Genomic DNA, 19,115 nt, shown 5'->3' on the forward strand with positions numbered 1-19,115 from the left:
CAGTTAGGCAACAATGTAAAAAATCAGCCTTTTGAAGCCCATAAGGCAGGAAAGTAGTTATTGTATAGTATTTGAAAAAGGAGGACAGAAATAGTATTACATAGGGTATCTCCAATTTAAAATCAATACCAGATCCATAGAAAATGCTTGGAAACACATAATACTACAGTTTTTCTGTGGGATATTACATGTGATTGATTTACCCATTACATGTATTTTCTACAATGAAAACGCATGACATTGTGCTCGTGTTTATGTTTTGTGGAAAGAGGTAGCAGTTGCTTTTTTCTCCCTCTGTAAAATCCCTCTTCATCTTCCACAGGAACTCAAATTTCATGTGAACAGGGCTTGGAAAGTAAACTAGAATGGCTCAGGTTTTACATATAATTTTTCTCAGAAGAGAGTGAAATTCTTCTGAAGGCTCCCTGCCCGCCTGGCAGCCAGCAGCCTTAGTGGGCAGGGTGGCCTCCATGAGCCACCTGAGTCCTCTCTCCCTGGCAGGTGTGTTGCTTACAGCCCCTTGGTGCCTGTGGAACGTTCCTGGAAGGACCTAGAGCTGGTGTCCAGGCGGGTGGAGTCTGCAGGTGAGGTGTGACCAACGCATGGCTCCAGGGGCTCTTCAGCATTGGCTAGGGGGCTAGGGGCTGGCCGGACTCAGGGCCGCCAACGTGGACAGGTGGTTCCCATGGGGAGGAGCTGCTGTCGGGACGCGCACAGGCAAGGGCCGGAGGGCTGGTGTCTATGCACTCAGGATTCAGGAAGTCAGCAGTGGCTTGGGGCTGGGCCTCTGCTCCAGGGCTGCTCCCCTATACCCGCCCCCGCAGCCTGCCTTCTGGTGCCAGGTGCTCCTCTGACATTCCCCCACCTTTACTCTCCTACAGCCCACTTTCTCTTTCCCAGTGACTGTGATTCAGCAAGTCTTTCCTCTTCTGTATTTGCAGTGATTTATGCTCTTTGACATTTAAACATGAAATGGTTCATCTGTGACCAGTGTATTCATACTTTCATATTAAATAATAATAGGTTACTTATATAATAGGGATGACAGTGCTTAGGAGAAGGAAGAACTGGGGAAATGATGAGTGTCCGTAAAGTCAATGTCCTGAAGCAGGAAGTTTGGGATGCGCAGGTGCCAAGTGAACTCCCTGTTGCCTTAGGTGTGACTTCTCCATCCTTCCCGTCAAGTCAATCCCCGAATTACCCCAGCCTGGGTCCTGCTAAACTCTGGGTTTCCCTAACCTCCCTGCTGGGATGGGGCCAGGGTCCGTTTGCCTTCTAGATGTTGCCTTTGGTGGAGCAGTCTAAGGACCAGCCTTCTTTGTCCAGCTGGGTCATTCCAGCCCTTCCCCACTGGGATATGAGAGACAACAGAGCCCACAGAAACGGCTGGAATGACCATGTTCTCGGTTCTGCCAGGGGCAGCACCCCGCTGTGGGTGCGTGTGTCCCAGGGAAGCCCAAGGGCCTGGGGCCAGCGGGGCAGGGTCACAGTCCCAGGGGACAACAGGACCACACATCCTGTTAGGGCTGGAGTGGTCTGAGTGAGCTAAGGTGAGGAAAGGGAGGAGTTCCTGGAGGCTGCATTAGTTCAGTTACGTGGGGGGCTGGCATGAGTCAAGACAGGAAAACAGCATTCTGTCAACTTTTCCACTTCCAGTTGTTTTTTTGGTCCCTGGTGACCCACTGCACCCTGTGTTGCTGGGCAGGTACCCAGTGGGAGGGACTGGGCCCTCAGCCACAGGCCTTCTCCATGTGTTGCATGGCCCAGATTGGGCCGGGGTGCTCCCTCACCACCCTGGGCTCTGTGTCCCCTCCACGCCACCACCCACCCCGTGGGGCCTACAACCCCGGTTCTCCTAGCACCATGGGGATGGTTTCATGAGATTTTCTCCCTCCATTTAATACAGACTCCACTGCCCCACAGACCCTGGGAGCTGAGCTGGGAAACAATGTGGGCAAGAACAGGTCATGCTCCAAATGGCCCCTGACGGCACCCTCCCCTCAACTCTCCAGTACCTGCCCCCACACTGCCTAAGAGTTTAGGACTAAGTAGTGTCTCTGGGAATCCACAAGCCCTAACACATGTGGTCATGTTCTCTCAGGAGGCTCATGGGAGCTGCCTGCCGACAAGGACCCTGCAGGCCGACCCCAGAATGGGGCACAAAGTGAGTTAGTAAAACTCCTTTTGGCAATTTAAACATGTTTTAACTGAGCCCCACACACAGCAGCGTCAGTGTTCAGAGGTTGAGTCTATAATGGATGTGGCCTGAACTCAGGGCAGGCGACAGTTCGGTTCCTGGTCGTCATGTACTTAACTGGCCAGAGTCGTACAGCTTCCACTGAACACACCCTGGGACGGGAAGCTCACCACTTCAAAAGACCATTCAGTCCGTCTACAGACAGCTCTGACATAGAAATATCTTTCTAATATTGGTTGAAATTAAACTCCGTGTTGTTTGTGACTTAGGTCCTAACTCTGTTTTCTGTTATCAACACCAAAGAAATTCAGGCAACGGGCTGGTAGTTAAGCCATTGCCCTCTGGGCAGGTATGGGCTTGGGCCCTACTTGGGCTCTTAGTGACAGGTGACCATGGACAAGCTAGCCTCAGGACATCTGAGAAATGGGATAATTCATGGGAAGCTCCCAGTGGAGGGCACAATGAGTGGCACACCATGAGCCTCCAGTGAAGCAGGCTGGGGTCCCCCTTCCACCCAAGACCCTCGGTGTTGGAGAACCAGTCTCATCTTCCTGAAATGAATGGTCTCTGCTCCTTGGACAGGTCCTCATGGGACTCTGTTCTGACCAGACTCCCGCTCCTGCTCCTCTCCTCCCTGCTCATCTGTGTCCCCACAGAGTGGGCCCCAGACTGAATCCAGTGCCCACGATGGTAGCAGCCTCTCATTTTCTGGATGTTACCCTCCATAACTATGTTTAATGCAGCTTGAGGGCAGCCTGCAGGGATGGCCCGGGCCTGTGGAATAGGTACAATGTCCTGGGGATGGTGAACAGGTCCCGGGGCCTCTGCTCACGCTTGCTTGGCCTGAGCCCTGTGGCCCGGCATGGCCCACCACCTGATGGGAGCTGCAGCGGAGGCTGAGGCCAGAGGCTGCTCAGAAATCATGTGGGGGTCAGGCAGGGCTCTAAGGTCTAGATGCTCCTGTCCCGCTGCCAGCTTTAGCAAGGGGTGGGGGCCTTTTCTCTGCCTTGGACCTCCCTCTGATAGGATGGAGCACTGAGTGTTGAGGTCCCCTCCCTGGCTCTCTGCACCATCCTTCCAGGCTGTCGTCTACCAACTCCGCTTCCCTGAACTGGGCATGCTGCTCCGTCTGTCATCCCTGTCATCACGCCCGCCCCCAGACAACCATCCACGGACACATGCGTGTGCCGTGCCTCCCAAGCCTCTCCCCTGAGGGGCAATGTTCTATGACAAATAGTTTGCTAAATCATGATGTTATAAATCCTATGGAGTCTAACTATCCAGCAGGCACTGTGTTAGGACATAAATACACCTTAGAAAATAAAACATGACCCTCATGGAGCTTATAGTCCACCAGGGAAAACTGATAATGAGAAACAAATAAGTGATTTCAGATCTATCCTGCAGCCTGTGAAGGAGTTAAAACACATGGTTGCAATGACTTTTTTTTTAAGTAATGGGGTTGGAGAGCAATCCTACTGAGTGGGAACCTGCTCGGAAGGTCGTTCCAGGGAGCATGTGTGTCAGCTGAGACCCGATAAGCCATTTACAGACCAAGGGGGTGAGCTTTCCAGGAAGAGGGAACAACATGACATGTACACCAAAGGTGGCGAAGAGCGAAGAGCGTGGTGAGGAGTAAGCAGGAGGTTGGGGGGCTGAGGGCATGTGGCTGTGGCAGAGCCTGGGCTGCATGGAGGGGGTGGTGCCAAGGGCAGCAGGAAGCCTCCAAAGGTGTACAACTAGAAGAGCCATATACAGTCTGGCTCGTTCTAAGCATGTGGCCAAGGACCCATGTGGAGAATCCACTGGGAGCAGGGAAGAAGCCACTGGGGCAAGGAGATGGGTGGCCACTGCAACCTCTGGGGAGGGGGCAGGAGGTGGGACTGGCCAGCACTCTGAGAGCCGCAGGCTGAATCACGTGCATTTTCTCACACGTTGAGTATCTTGGACATTGAGTTTCTGTTCAGAGTCAGGCCACCTCTAGTTTCTCTCCATCTCTGTTTTCGTTTTTCAGGAGCTTTCTTCCTTAGGGCTAGCTTTTGGCTGCAAGTGACAGGAAACCCCCAAATAATAGTGGCTTAAGCAAAAGAGAAGTTTCTTTATTATGCAAAAGAAGCCTGGAAAGGGTCAGTCATGAGCAGGTATGGAGCTCCAGAGCATCAGGGACCCAGCTCCTTCTCTCTTGTTGCCCTGCCAGCTTTGGGTCATGGTTTCTTCCTCTTACTTCAAGAAGGCTGCAGGAGCTCCAGCCATCCCATTTTTACCTTCTGTCATGCAGGAGGGACGAAGGGAGAAAGTCAGATATGCTTTCTCTCTAAAGACGTTTCCTGGAAATAACACGTCATTTTCATTTGCATTCGTTGGTCGATTACATGGTATGTATCATGGAGAGCCTTGCTCACTCCTAGGTTCTTTTGCTGGGGACAAAAGGGAGAAGAAGGGCTCTTGGGCCGTAAGTACCTCTCAGGCTCGAAACCACACACCATCTTGCACCTGTGCCCACCTCCCTCCAGCTCTATTCAGGCATCAAGCCCTGCGGTTCTCACTCTGTAATCTCTCTAACACGTCTCTTCCTGCCACCTCACACAGGCCTGGCGAAGTAGCTTCTCTGGCTTCAAATCCTACCCCTAGGTATGACCTGCTCCCCTAAAACCTCTCACTGCACCCCTAGGAGATCAGTCCGTATTCCCCATGTTAACGTCCGGGCCCTTGGCAGTCCGAGGCAGTCCTTGTCCACCCCTGATAAAACCAGTTTGGTTCCATTTCAGTAACATTTGCAACAATTATAACACCACCTCACCTTTCTAAACGTGAGGCTTATTGTGTGTGGAGTCGGAAGCAGTGGCACTGAAGTCAGAAAGCCCAGACTCACAGCCTCACGTATCATGGGCCAGGCTGTGTGGTCTTGGCCAAGTCACTTACCTTCCATCACCTGAGACTGGTGCCTGGGCCTGTGGCTGGATCCTGGCGGGCAGTGGGTCCTTTCTGTCCCTGGGTCTCATTCTTCTGATATCTGAGATTGGAGCTACAAGCTGTCTTACCCACGTCCTGGGGCGGGGTGGGAAGGTGGCGGCAGGTGTTGTGAAGCTCCAACAAGAGACGGCGTGAAAAGCCAGGAAGGCCATAAACCACAGGCCTCCTGCTCTTCTCCGGCCCTGGGACAGGCGCAGACAGGGAGAGGTTGAGGCCCATTCAGGAGGAGCGGGCCTGGCAGCTCAGCCATGCTCAGGGACTTGTCCTGTCCCCCGGCTGGCAGGGCGGTGGAGACCTGGCACCTGGGGGCCTGCCTGCCTGCTGCACAGCTCTCAGGGTGTTTGCCAAACTGGAAGGTTGTCTCATGTGACTGTGTTGGGGCCAAGGGAGAAAGAGCAAAATGTGCAAAGAAAATGTAAGGGTTTTTGTTGTTGTATTTTTTTTTTTTTTCCCAGTTTGGGCTATGAAGTCACTTTACAGTTTGTGTGAGGGCATCTCTCTGGTACCTAGACGGAGACTGTGATTGGTACTGGTTTTTAGTGGAAGCCACTTCCTGTTAGCGGGTGCAGGTAATAAAGCCCATTGTGTTGAATGCCACACGTCGGAGTGGGGGTGGGGGAGTGACTGGCTAGATGGGTTTTGGAAAGTATATGTCAGAATTAATAAAGTAAACACTTATATTGTCAAACTTACAGAGTTAAGTAAACGTGAATATAGTTAACTGGATATGGCTTTATAATTATTTTGTCAAGTTTAACACATGAAAATGTTCCCACTTAGTTACCAGCGTCCTTAATTTGTTTTGTTCCTGTTTATAATTTAAACTGTGGGTTTTATTTAGGGATAAATGCGTCTTGAGGCTTTTCATGATTTTAGAAATTAGACTGTACCCTCCTGAGGTTGCCAGACTGTCTCTGTGGCCAAATCTGGTGAAGCACAAGGGCTGGCAGGGCTGTGGCAGGGCCCCGGGAGCTGGAGGAGGGGGGAGCCATCATATGTTAAGTGCTGCATTCTCTGTACAGCATTCTGCTAAACCCTTGCAGGAACCTTTTATAGTATTTTCTCCATGTCACTGATGGAAACACGGGCCCAGGGCAGTGCAGGCCTCGCTCACTGTGGCGTGAGGTCGCTCATTTGATTGTTTCTCCCCCAGCAGACGGTGAGTCCGTTAGGAAATGCCCACCGGAGTGCCCAGCGCCTGCAGGAGGTGAGTAAGGAAGGAAAACCATCTGTTGCTCACAGGTGGTGCAGGCTGCTGCCCAATTAGGGTGACCCTCCTGCAGGCCCTCCTCTGTGGCCCCTGGCTGCTGGGCACCACCAGCCTGGCCCTCCTGACCCACGCAGGGCTCTGAAGTTTCAGAGCCCTAGGCCACTGGACTAACAAGCAAATGAACCTGTGCTGGGGTGAGCAGGTGACCACGAAGGCCATGGAGATCCTTGTTTCAGGGTAGTTGTGTTTCCTGGAGGGTCTGTGGGGAATTGTGCCGTCGCTCAGGCTGCATTTATTAAAATCACTTACCAGGTAAAAATAGGAGCCAAGAGATGTGTGTTCGCCACGGAACTGTCACTATCAGTGGCCCCGACGCTAATCATGACTAATTTGACCCAAAAATAAATAAAGGAGGCTTCCCTCCATGTCTCCTTCTCTGTCTCCCTCATGCCAGTGAGCAGGTTTTCCTCCCTGTCTGTTTGCTTCCTGGCATGTAGACAACTGTCTGGCTGCGCCTTCGCTCTCCGAAGCTCCGCGCTCCCTCCTCTGCGGGTTTTGTCCAGAGAAGGGTCAGAGGTGGGTTGTAGTTTCCAGGCAGTGTCTGTTGCCTGGCAACGTGTAGAGAGCATCTTCGTGACGCTGCTTCCTGTAAAGCAGAGGGAGGCCAGCGTCCAGATGAAGGAGCCCAGGCCCTGCTGAGCTGCCAGGGGGCAGGAGGGCATAGAGGCAGCCACTGGTATGGTGGCCCGAGCTCAGTCGCCATATCCGCTCACCGTCCCCTGCCCTGTCGTAGGACTCATGCGTGTTCAAGGGCCAACGGTCTCCTCCAGGGGCCAGGAGAGGCTCCATGTAACATGGAAGTCACCTGCTGCAGCTCCTGGCAGCGGGGGGCAAGGGAGGCTGGGTCAAGGCCAGTCCCCCCTGAAGGTATCATGTTCCCCCCCAGGACACCAAAGGCCACCTATCTGTGGAGACCCCTGGTGTCTGTGTTTGTGGTCGGGACCCAGCCACAAGCTCTTCAGAGACAGGGCAGGGGATGCGAGGCAGAGCGTGATCAAAGGAACCTCCACCATGGGGCTGGAAGGGGCTCTGGAGCTCATGTAGCCAAATTCTCCTGTTTTACGGATAAGGAAACCCATGACCAGAGGAGAGAAGTGGTAGAGAATCTGAGCCCCTGGTGGAGGGTCTTGGTCCTGGGCCCAGCCGCTGGCACACATGGCTGGTGCCTCGGGCAGAAGGGGCGGCTGGGTGGCAAGGGGCACAGAGCGCTGGGCCCGCCACTCCCTCTGCAGCCTCACCTCTATCTGGAAGGAGTGAGGCTTGCTGTGCTGGAGGCAGCCCAAGACTCAGTGACTCCTAGGGACAAAGATGACTCAACAGGCAAGGTGCCTCCTGCCATCTCAAGTGTGTGTCCATGTCTTTCCGTCCCTGAGAAAGTCCTGGGCCTCTGCGCCAACAGTCCCTGGGAGGAGCCCATTCTATGGGCAGAGACCCTTGGCGCAGCCACTCCTGTGTTCACAGGACATGGTCACCAGTGGACCGACTCAGGACAGGCCTCCTGGGAATCCGTGTCTTCGCAGATGCGGCCCCTGAAGGCAGCCAGGGTGGGAGCCACAGCGACAAGGGGTGACCTGACCTGTGCCTTCAGGCCCTGCAATGAGAAGGGGCCTCCAGCGGCCACATCCCCTCATTCTGCCCCTTGCCGTCCTCTAGCTCGAGAGGTGGAGGGCAGTCCTGCCCAGCTGCATCCTCTCACGGCTCCCAAGGCCGCAGAAACAGCAGGGAGGGGGGGCGTCTGAGCCCCTTGGCCCGCACCCCAGCACATGAGCCTCTCCTCCCAGCTGTTCTCTGAGATCTCAGGGCATGCCAGGAAACTCCAGGGATCTACGAGTTCCTCCTGGTAGACCCCTTCCCCTGGCGGGAGAGCCGGGTGTGCTGGCCAGCTCCAGTCCTCTCTCCGATGCTGAGCTTAAGGATCAGCATGATTCTGATGCATCCCAGGACTTCCCACATGAGGTTTGACAGTGGAGCTGGTGGGCCTGGGCCAGCCCTGGGCTGAGCTTCCCCCAGACTCATCCCCCTGTAGGCAAAGCCCAGCCCCAGAAGGCCAGGGCCTGTGGTACCTACGTGCCTAGGCCTGTGGAAAGAGGTCAGAGATGGCCACACCCTATATGTTGGCAGCAGGTACCCAGGAAGCATCCTGCAGCCCAGGCCATGCAGCCTGGTCCCCTTCTTCCAGGCACCTACTCTCCCCTCTAAAGGTGAGGCTATGCAAGTAGGGCTCGTGTTCCTGACCTGGAAGCCCCACTGCTCTGGGAAACAGCAGCAACAGAACTTCCCAGGGCATTTCTTCTACCCTCCTCTTTGTTCCTGCCCCCAGGGTGGTCCCTGCCTCCCTTCCACACTCACACTGCCCAGGCAAGCCTGCAGCTCTGTGCCCTCCTCAACACTGGCTTGCCTGAGGAGCTGCCTGCCTTTAATTCCCTTTGGAAAGTATAACTGAGTGGGGAAAGACCCCCTTTTTTTCCTTTGAGGCTCCAACCAGGACCACTGCCTACGCAGCATTGCCCTCCAGGAGGCAGTGTTCACATGGACATCTCCGTGAATGGCACTCCCTGGAGTTGCACCCTGCACAACCTACACTGCAGAACAGGGCAGCCCTGGCTCTGGCTTGCTCCCTTGTAAGGCCAGCTCATTGATATACAAATCCAGGATCAGGTGCCCAAGAAAGACAGGCACCCCAGCAGCTTCTGCTGTGGACCTCTCTGGGCCTCCACTTCCTCAAAGGCAGGATCAATGTGGTCGAAGATGGGGCTGTGGAATCAGCCAAAGCCAAACTCTCACTTAGGCTCTACCATGTGGTAGATGTTTTATTCTGTGCAAGTTCCCTAATATGGCTGAGCATGAGTTTCCAATTCAAGAAAACAGGAAATGACGATCCAAAACTCATTATCATGAAGGTTAACTGAGATAATGTTGCATGTGGCCACACTTGACAAACAGTAATGATTATTCCTATCTTGTAAGATAGAGCTATATATGCAGTCCTACCTACCTCACAGAAAGTGTCCCAGAAATAAAATGAGATGAGAAACAGACCACCTCTAAGTTCTTGGAGGAAATGCCTTACGAGAATCCCAACCGTTGGGATTCTTGTCTCTGTGAGTGAAGAAGTCAGAACTTTGCTTCCAAGTTAGCGCTGATGGATGGTAGATGTCGAGGCAAGCCTTGACCAGGAGTGGACGCTCACATGTGGCCACCCAGGTCGGCGGAGCTGAATGAGGGCCTGGGGCCCACAGCAGGAGGGCAGCGAGGCCGGGTTGGAGTGTCACTCCCCAAGACCCTGGCCTCCTGGGCTGGCTCAGGCCATGCAGAAGGGTGAACCCAAGAGCACATGCACCATGAGAGCCCATGGTGGGAGGTGATGGAGAAGAGAGAGAGAGGATGAGGGAGAAGCTGGAGTGCAGAGTCTCCAGAGGAACCTCAAACCTTGAACCTCAGAAGCAGTGGGGAGGGAAAGAGGGAAACAGGGCCCGGGCTGCAGGTGGCCCAGCAGACAGGCCAGAGGTGCCAACACCTCACGGGCTCCACTCCTCCACGTCCAGGCTGGTGACTATCTGCCCTGCCTCTCCTCTACCTGGAGGCCCCTCCCACCTCACCTCCCCACTACTTGCCCCGGGTGGCCTCAGGGTCCTGTCCTAGAGAGTCCCCGCCAGGTGCACCATGCCGTGCCATCCCCAGTGCTTGTCTCACTTGCTACTTGGCCTTTTTTGCTTTTGCGTCAGCCTTCTTCATGGGAAAGTATGTTTCATGAAGCAGGTGCCCAGCCTGGCACGTGGCAGGGGCTCATTTGTAGCCATCGGCTACAGGGACTCACTCAGCAAGCCCCAGACATGCACCGGGCACCGAGCAGGGCCTTGCACTCGACCATCAACGTGACCCCTTGAGAGACGTTTGTCTTACAGAAGGGAGCCAGAGAAGTGGCTGGGATGTGCACCCTGTGCCCTCTCCGTGCTCCACCTCCAGCCACCCTGCAAGACGTGCTTCCCATGCTAAAGTGCTCCTTCCAAGCATATTGTTTTTCTCCATTTTCATGCATTTTTATTAAACATTTCCAAATCAGGAAACATGGAAATATTTTTTAATAAGAAAGAAAACATTGCAAATAGAGAAACTGACTCAGAAGGATCTGCCAGATGAGCCATCTGGTTTTTAATTTAATAGCCATTCAGAGAGGCTGACAGTGCTCCCCTTTGTGAAGGAAGCAGCCTGTGGAAGGAATGCTGCCTCCATTTGCAGACTGGAGAAGCTGGACAAACAGAATGCGGGGAGGAAGAGACCCAAGGGATGAGAAATGCACATGGAAGAAAGCTGAGCTGGGCGTCCTTGCTCAGACGTCCCACCACGGCTTGTCAAGAGAAGTTGCATCCACATGTGACACCAGCCTGATGTCCTGAGTCTTCCATGTTTGGTGAAAGTCTGCACAGAAAACTACCAGAGGAGACATGCGTGCCCACACATCTGTGAGAAAATCCACATCAAACTGTGTCCACAGAGGGGAAACAAGCCGTGTCTGTGTGGTGGCACATTGTAGCTGGTTTGTTGCAGCTGTCGTGCTTTGGGCTGGTGGTGGGTTTCTCCCATTTTATTTTATTTTTATTTTTATTTTTAAAAAGATTTTATTTATTTATTTATCCACGAGAGACACACAGAAAGAGAGGCAGAGGCAGAGGGAGAAGCAGGGTCCATGCAGGAAGCCCGATGTGGGACTCGATCCTGGGTCTCCAGGATCATACCCTGGGCTGAAGGCAGCCGCTTAACCACTGAGCCACCCAGGCATCCCTCTCCCATTTTAAAAATAAGTGGAGGCCTTGCACCCAATGCTGGTAGCTCTTGGGGCTCGAAAGAAAAGATTAGATTTGCTTTGGAAAGATCCAGAGCTGCTGCCCTGAATTACCAGGTAGAAGGAAGCACCCTTCCTTTCCTAAATTCAAGCCAACTCTTAAAAACTAGGACAGTAGCCACATTGATAAAGCAGAGTGACTAGTGAGCACACCACCCTGGGCATGAGGGCTGGCAGGCTCGGGACAGCCTGTGTCCCCAAGGCCGTTTATTTCACATTTCAAGATGTTTATTAGGGAAATTGTTTCTAAGAAAAGAAAGAACTTTATTATTTTTTTTCTTTGCTTGGATGTGAATTCACCTGCAGCCACAACAGGTAGCGTGGCCCATCAGCCACTCACTGTTTACCTGACTTCACGTCAGTGGCTCTGTCCCACCCTGCAAGCATGTCTCAGAGCCTCCGAACCAAGGCTCGTGGAGTACCCTTGGAACACGGCGGGGATTCCCCCCGAAGCTGGATCACACCCCTAGCCTTCTAAGGGTGCTGGATAATGAGTTGATGGTGTGGACAGTCTGGACAGAGGCAGAGGCAGGGGTAGGAGTAAAGCCCAGAGTTCATGAGAGCTCCTCCTCAGAGTCAGAGCATGAGGGCTTGCTCACAGTGGCTGCTATGGGGCAAGTGCAGAGCCTCCTGGCCACTGTCCCACTGGCGGGGCCGAGCAGGTGCTGTGCTGCCAGAGCTGGAGGCCCAGCCCAGGCACCCAGATACTGCCACCTACCCCACCCTGCCCCTGCTCACTGCAGCTGCCATTCTTAGGGTCAGCTTTTCACTGTCTTCTCTGAGAAGCTGGTTTGGCCAGTTGCTCTCTTGGGTTCCTCACTGCTTTGCGATCACATCGGGGTAGGAGCCCCTGTCCTGCAACCTTGTCCTGCTGGCTTGTGATAAAGACAAAGTGGGATCGTTTATTCATTCATTCGAGTGCTAGAAACACAGCAGCAAAGTACAGAACGTCCTGTCCCTGAGGTTTCCATTCTTATGGGGCCAACGGTCAATAAATACAAGAATTAGCCCAGTATGTATGAGGTGGGGGCGGGGAAGAGTTTGTGCATGGGGACAGGGAGGGGCGGGGCAGTAGTGCAGTCATGCTGGGGGTGGATAGGGAAGCCCTGCTGAGAGGCTGACCTGAAACCATTGAGGCAGCACCTTCTGGGGAAGAGGGATGGGGAGGACCAAAGCTGGAGGCAGGAGTAAAGCTGCGTCCTTGAGCATTGGTGCAGACACCAGGTGGCAAGAGCCCAGTGATGAGGAGGTGGCTCCTGGACTCTGGGGTCAGACAGGTCGTCCTGGGCCCCAGAAGGACTTTGGCTTTTGTTCTGAGAGATTTGGGAATTTCTGAGCAGAGAGGTGATGGGGTCTGTCTTACTTTCTGAAGGGACCCCCTGGCTGCTTAGTGGGGTGGTGGGTGGGGGTCGCGTAGGCCGAAGCAGATCAGTTGGGGGATGGCTGTGATAGTCCTGGTGAGAGGATAAGCCTGGACCAGGTGAGGGGCAGCTGTAGGGACAGAGGGACTGGCTGATTCCGGGCATATTTTGCAGATGGAGCAGATGGGATTGATAGAGATAAGGAGTCCAAACTGCAAATCACCCCAGAGCGAAGGGGCAGTGATCGATCCAGAGCAGTGGGGCAGCGGCGAATAGAACCTGGGAGGGGCACCTTTGTCTGGCGGGGCAGTGCACCTGTTCTCCTGGATGCCCCAGTCCCCCGGGCTTGAGTCCCAGGTGGGAGGGGCCCCGGTGGGAGGGGCCAGAGTAGAAGGAACTCAGAGTGGGAGGAGCCCAGGTGGGAGGAGCTCAGGGTGGGACGGGTCCCCCGGTGGGAGGGGCAGAGTGGGAGGAGCTCAGGGTGGGTGGCTGGAAAGTGAGGTCTCTGTGGGAGAAGTTCTGGGGGAAGGGACCAGGGTGCAATGAGCCCAGAGCTGGATGGGTCCTGGTGGGATTAGCCTGGGTAGCAGGGGTCCCGGATGGGAAGGGCCCTGGGGGTGGGGGGAATCTGATGGGAAGAGATGGGGTGGGGGGTGCTCATCAACAGGCAATGTCACACCTGTATGGGATGGGACACGTATCCTACGTCTGAGTTTGACAAAGCCCTTCCGTACTGACTCCTCCCCACAACCCGTGAGATGGTCAGGGACACATGACACTCGGCTTCCCTGAAGATCAAACTGATTCTGAGATAGTAAAGTGCTTTGTTCCAGGTCAAGAACAAGTCTTACTTTCTGAGGGAGGAAAGTAGAAAAGGAAATCCATAGGACAGGAGTTGAAAGGCAGGCATCCTGCTCCAGATCTTGCGTTCTTCCCTGTGATAAGGCTAAACTTACACAAGATGTAAGTCCAGGAATCCTAGGATGTAAGTCCATCCTAAGGAAATCTATAGGACAGGAGTTGAAAGGCAGGCATCCAGCTCCAGATCTTGCGTTCTTCCCCTGTGATAAGGCTGGACTTACACAAGATGGTAATAGCTCAATAGCCAACACTTTTAGTGTGACTGGGTGCCAGGTGCTGTTCCATTTGGAAATATCCACTCATTCAGCCTCAACAATAACTCTGTATGCATTGTACAGTTATCCCCTTTTACAGATAGGAAAACTGAGGACAAGGTCATGCAGAAACTAAGGGGCAAAACCCAGATTCAAACCCCGGCAGCCTGGCTGCCCAGCCAGTGCATTCCTGCCATGACAACCTGGGGTGTCCTACACAGGCTGCCTGCAGGCAGCGTGCAGACAGTGCAAACACCAGGTGGTGTGGGATTAGAGGCAAAGGCTCACTCTGGCTGGGTGGGGCTGGTGAGATTTGAGCTGGGTCTTGAAGGGTCCCTGAGAAGGGTCAGTGAGGATAGTGGCGGGCCTGGTGGGAGCACAAGGTGAGCATGCAGCAGAGAACGCTGGAGAGGAGGCCAGATGGAGGAGCCAAGAAGGATGGGCAGAGGGAGAGCAGGAGGAAACCAGGACAGCCAGCCCTGCCAATGCCAAAGAGCAGGCTTCTGAGAAGGGAGGCACCAAAGGTCTCCAAGCCCATCAGTGGGTCAGTTCAAGGGGTTGATGGGTACATGTTGTTGGCGTTTTTGTTGGAGAGTTTAACAAGCCAGGGTCCACAGCTCAGTGGGCTGGGGTCTGACTGTGTGAAGCTGGCCAATGACTGGGAGGTGAGGACAAGGCAACATACTTAGCTTGATCCCTAAAAATCTCCAGCAAACAAACCAGACCCAGGATGAATGACTAGAGCCATCAGATCACTAAGATCCATGTGGAAAGAGTCAAGTCACAGCCATTGCCATGGAGCTGAGCTCACTATAATGGTGAGAACTGACTCTGAGCCCAAGGAATTCAGCAGATGACAAAACTTTACCTGCTGAAGAGAGCAGCTAGAGTCTCCCTAACATGCTTCACTGAACTCATAGAGCAAGCACCACTTCCCCACGGAGACAGAAAAGTAACAAGCCAGCTACAGTCATTCCACAGATACGTACTGAGCACCTGTTCTGCGTGAAGCTCCGAGAACATGTGCAGAACGGGCTGCAAAGAGGTGTATAAAGGAACCACAGGGGTGAAATGCAGGCTGATGGAACAGAATAGAGAGCTCAGAAGCTGCGTTACTTCTGTGTTGAATCCATAGGACAGAGGTGGGGGGGGGGGCAGGATGGGCCCAGGATGATTGGCTACCCACAGGAGAGGAAGGAAAGCATATCCCTACCTCACACCATATGCAAAATCAATTCCAGGTGAATTAAAGACTTAAAGTGTGGAAGGCAATATTCAGTATTCAGAAACATTTAAACATCTCATAACTGCACATAGGGAAGTATTTCTTTAAAAATTATATGTCACTGGCTATACGTGAACAGGATGATAAATTCAGCTGTGGTACAATTTAAAACTTCTAGTCATCAAAAGTACTACAAAGAAAATAAAAAGACAGACACAAACTGAAAAAAGAATTTTCAATACATAAAAACTGACACAGTTCTCATCTAGAATATAAAAGAAACAAAAAGAAAAACAGACAAAAACAAAGCAATAGAAAAATGGGCAGAAGTCAGGAATGATACTCCATAGAAGAGGAAACATGACCCATAAACAAATGAAAGGATACTCAAGGTTTCACCAGAAAAATGCTGAGTAAAAGCATGGTGAGGGACCAGTTTACCCACTAGTTTAGCAAAACTTAACTCAGATGATGGTGAGTATCAATGAGGACATGGAGCAGCAGGACTTGTAGTCTACAGCTGGCAGCAGCCTCATGGTGCTGCCATTTTGGAAAGTCATGTGGCCTTTCCTAATGAAGTTAAGGATGTACATGCCCTAAAAACCAGCAAACCCAGCGTTGGGTGCATGTCCCCATAGATTCTCTAAGATGATGCGCCAGGAACTATGGTTGAGGATGGCAATAGCAGTAGTGCTCGCCAGAGGACAAACCTGGAGAGCACCCATTGTTTGTCAGTAGGTGACTGAGCACACTGCATCGCGGATGGGACAGGAAGCACAGTGACCACACAGATCACACATATGCTGCGTGCAAGAGCACAGCTCACAGAAGAGCCCCCAATGCCAGTCACCTGTTGCTGTGTGACGAGTTGTCCTGTAAGTGAGCAGCTGCCAATGGCAGATGTTTCCTATCTCATGGTTGCTAAAGGTCGGGAATTCAGGGGCAGCCTGAAAGGGCACCCTGGCTCTGGGTCTCTCTTGAGGTTGTAGTCAGCTGTGGGCTGGGCTGTGGCTTCCTCTTTAGCCTCAAGGGTGGAGGGGGAGGGCCTCTGCTTCCAGGCCCACGCTGTGGGCAGGTTGTGGCTTCTTGTCACCCAGGCCTCTTCGCCAGGTCACCTCCTGGCAGGGCAAGCGGCTTCTCCCGAGGTAGGGATCACCTGAGACAGAGGCTGTGGTCTTTTTATCATCTGTCACCTCCACCACCTTCCATTTGTTAGAAACAAGCTGCAGGCCCAGCCTGCGCTCAGAAGGAGGGGATGACACACGCACGTGAAGGAAGAGGAAGGGGACTGCCCTCTTGGAGTGTGACTTGGAGCAGGCAAGGCCAAACTGTGTGCTGTGTGGGTGGGTGCGCCCATGGGGACACGGGGTTCAGAATGCAGAGGAGGCACCCGGCTTTCCCACAGGCCGCCTGCACAGTGAGCTCAGTGACACCTGTTCCTTCCGATGTTTCATAGTTAATTTCACGTTATGTGCATATTTGTTTTTTTTTCTCTTAGGTTTGGTTTTATGTTTGATATCATGGAAATTATAGAAGGATGCGTTTTAGGGTCAGTTGTTCTGGGCTATTTGTTGCCCTCCTCCAGAGTGGGTACTCCGATGGCCTGGTGCTTGTTAATTTTCGCATACACCTCCCCGTCTCTCAGTGGCACAAGTCTCTTATCTGCTCGCTTTCCATGTGGGAGGTGAGGATGTGGCCCCTGCCCTCCCTGTGCCCCTCCTGGCCCCCTAGACCTCCTCTGGTCACCCTCACTAGCCTCTCCTGATCCTGGTCTGAGATCACCGGCCAACACTCTCTTAACTCTGCTCATATGTGTGCCTTCGGTAAAGCACGGTGACGCCTCTCCTGCAGAACCTCCTGTTTCTCCTGGTTGTGACCTGGTCTGTTCATCTGCTCAGTCTCTGCATATTTCTCACTAATTCATATCCACGTTCTGGCAGCTCTCCAACCTTTTCTCAGGACCTTCAGACACATTCGACTTTTTGTCAGTTTTGTCTTCTTGGAGAAATGTCTCCCAGGGCCTTTGACCTGCTCCAGGCTGGCACTCAGCTGGCATCCAAGGACCACCAGGCCCTGTCCCCCTGGGCCCCGTGCCCCTGCCCACTGTTCCCTGAGGCCTCCCTCCTGCTGGGTCTCCCTCCCTCCATCCATCTCAGAGCTCCCTCCTTCTTGGATCACTCCTTCATTCTGCTGACACAGCTTCCTGTGGCTTCGTGTGAAAAGTGCAGAGGATGCAAATCCCTGAGAGTCCTGCACATCTGAAAATGTGCTCACTTTGCCTGCACATTTAACTGATACCCCAGCTGGTTTGGGAAGGATTTCCCTCCAGAATTTTGAGACCTTTCTTCCATGGCCCTGCTGGCTTCCAGCATTGCTGTCAGCAGGTCCAGTTACCCGAGTTCTGATTCATTGTGTTTGACCTCCCCCTCCCTCCCTTTTTCTCCCCTCCCTCCCTCACTGGCTCTGGAAGCCTCATGGCTCCTTTCCTTTCCCCTCAATGCTCTGAAATTTCGCAATACTGTACCTCAGTGTGAGTCTTTCCATCCACTCTGCTGACAGGGGGCCCTCGATCTAGATACTTAGGTCTTTCAGTTCTGGAAAATTTTTTTTGTAAGATTTACTTATTCATGATAGAGGGGCGGGGGCAGAGACACAGGCAGAGGGAAAAGGAGGCTCCATGCCAGGAGCCTGATGTGGGACTCGATCCTGGGACCCCAGGATCGCGCCCTGGGCCAAAGGCAGGCGCCAAACCGCTGAGCCACTCAGGGATCCCCTCTGGAAAAATTTGTAAATGACTTCTTTAATGATTACTTCTCTCCTCTTCCTTGTTTCTTCCAATTCTCTTTCTGAAACTATTATTATTTGAATTAGTAGATGGGTTCAGTGATTTTCTCATATTTCCATCTCTGCCTTTTGGGAGGCCCTCCGTTGACCACCCCCCCAGCCCTTCCAGAAAGGCCCCCTTGTGCAGCATTGCCTCACGTTTCCCGGGGTCCCCACGAGCTGCTTCTTGCCAACAGTCTGCATGGGATCAAAAGGACTGTTTCTTGGTTTCACTGCCTTGGTCTGTGTCTTTCACAGTAGAGACCCTCAGGTTTCTGGGGACACTTGCTTGTCTGCCATGGGGAAGGGTCTGAGGAGCATATGTGTTTAATTTGCCATCAAGTGTCACATGGTTGCCTGTATAATTTCTTTCATAATATTAAAAAGTGAAAAAAAATAGTCCACACCCTAATAATAAATTAATACTAAAAAAAGACACTTTTCCTCCTTGTCCCTTGAAAAGAACATGGTTCTCCAAAAAATTCTCTGTGGCAAAAAGTAGCATGACACGAATATATGGATTTGTAACCAGGGTAAACTGCTGTAAAACGGTGAAAAGGTTTGGAAACTGCTTCTGCCCACCCTCCTGGCCCTCAGTCCCCGGGTTCCCGGACCTGCAGAGGTTCCTGAATGCCTGCCTGCTGGGCTGCATGCGGGGCAGTGGGTGATTTCGTGCCCCCCAAAGAAGACTGCACTCACATGTGACAAGCCATGAGTGAATGGCATCCTTGAAGCCTGCTTCAACCCCAGCACACACTGTTAGCACCCATAGGGCTGTATGTGTGAATGAAAAAGAAACCCATGAGAATTTAAAGGGAATCTGGAGAAAAATAAAACAGTAAGTGGAACATCAAGGTGACGACAAGACAGCTGCCTTCTGCTGATACCCTCTCGGAGCTCTGTTTCTTCCTCTTGGAGGCCACTCCTGCATGAGCAGGAGACCCAGGTCCCGAGGGCTGCCGAGCAGCTAGCAACACTGGGTTAAGCCTTGGGTTTGCAAGGAGAGGGAGACCATGAAGACCCACGAGCATGGCAATGCCAGTAACATCGGCAGAAGACAGGCTGCAGATTAAATCCAGACCCCACAGTCGGTATCCTGGGCTCTTCATTGCACGTCCTCGGGCCTCTCAGACCTTCACTCTTATAGGCGGCTGCTGGAAGAGTCTGTCAGACATTCAGCGCCTTGTGTCCCTTCTGCATCCAAGGATTCAGCCCTTCGGTACCTTCCTTCAGCTCTGCATCAAAGAGCGCTGCAGCCCAGACTTGTGGATGGCTCATCACTCCTCGGTTGGCACTCCGCCCCTGAAC

General features: G+C 52.9%; 1 protein-coding gene across 7 annotated transcripts in view; it reads left to right on the forward strand.

Annotated features, from left to right (window-relative positions):
• Positions 1–19,115, forward strand: part of KCNN3 (potassium calcium-activated channel subfamily N member 3) — a 133,071-nt gene that overhangs the window by 84,355 nt on the left and 29,601 nt on the right. The window contains exon 1 of one of the 7 annotated variants that reach the window (XM_025431052.2): positions 6,324–6,377. The exons of the other annotated variants lie outside the window; for them this stretch is intronic. Within the exon in view, the coding sequence (XP_025286837.1) occupies positions 6,346–6,377 (32 nt within the window). The 5' untranslated portion in view covers positions 6,324–6,345. Of the gene's footprint in view, positions 1–6,323; positions 6,378–19,115 lie in introns of those variants that run through there. 7 annotated transcript variants of the gene reach the window in all.

The sequence above is a fragment of the Canis lupus genome, chromosome 7 (assembly GCF_003254725.2).
Source record: "Canis lupus dingo isolate Sandy chromosome 7, ASM325472v2, whole genome shotgun sequence".
Classification (NCBI taxonomy): domain Eukaryota; kingdom Metazoa; phylum Chordata; class Mammalia; order Carnivora; family Canidae; genus Canis; species Canis lupus.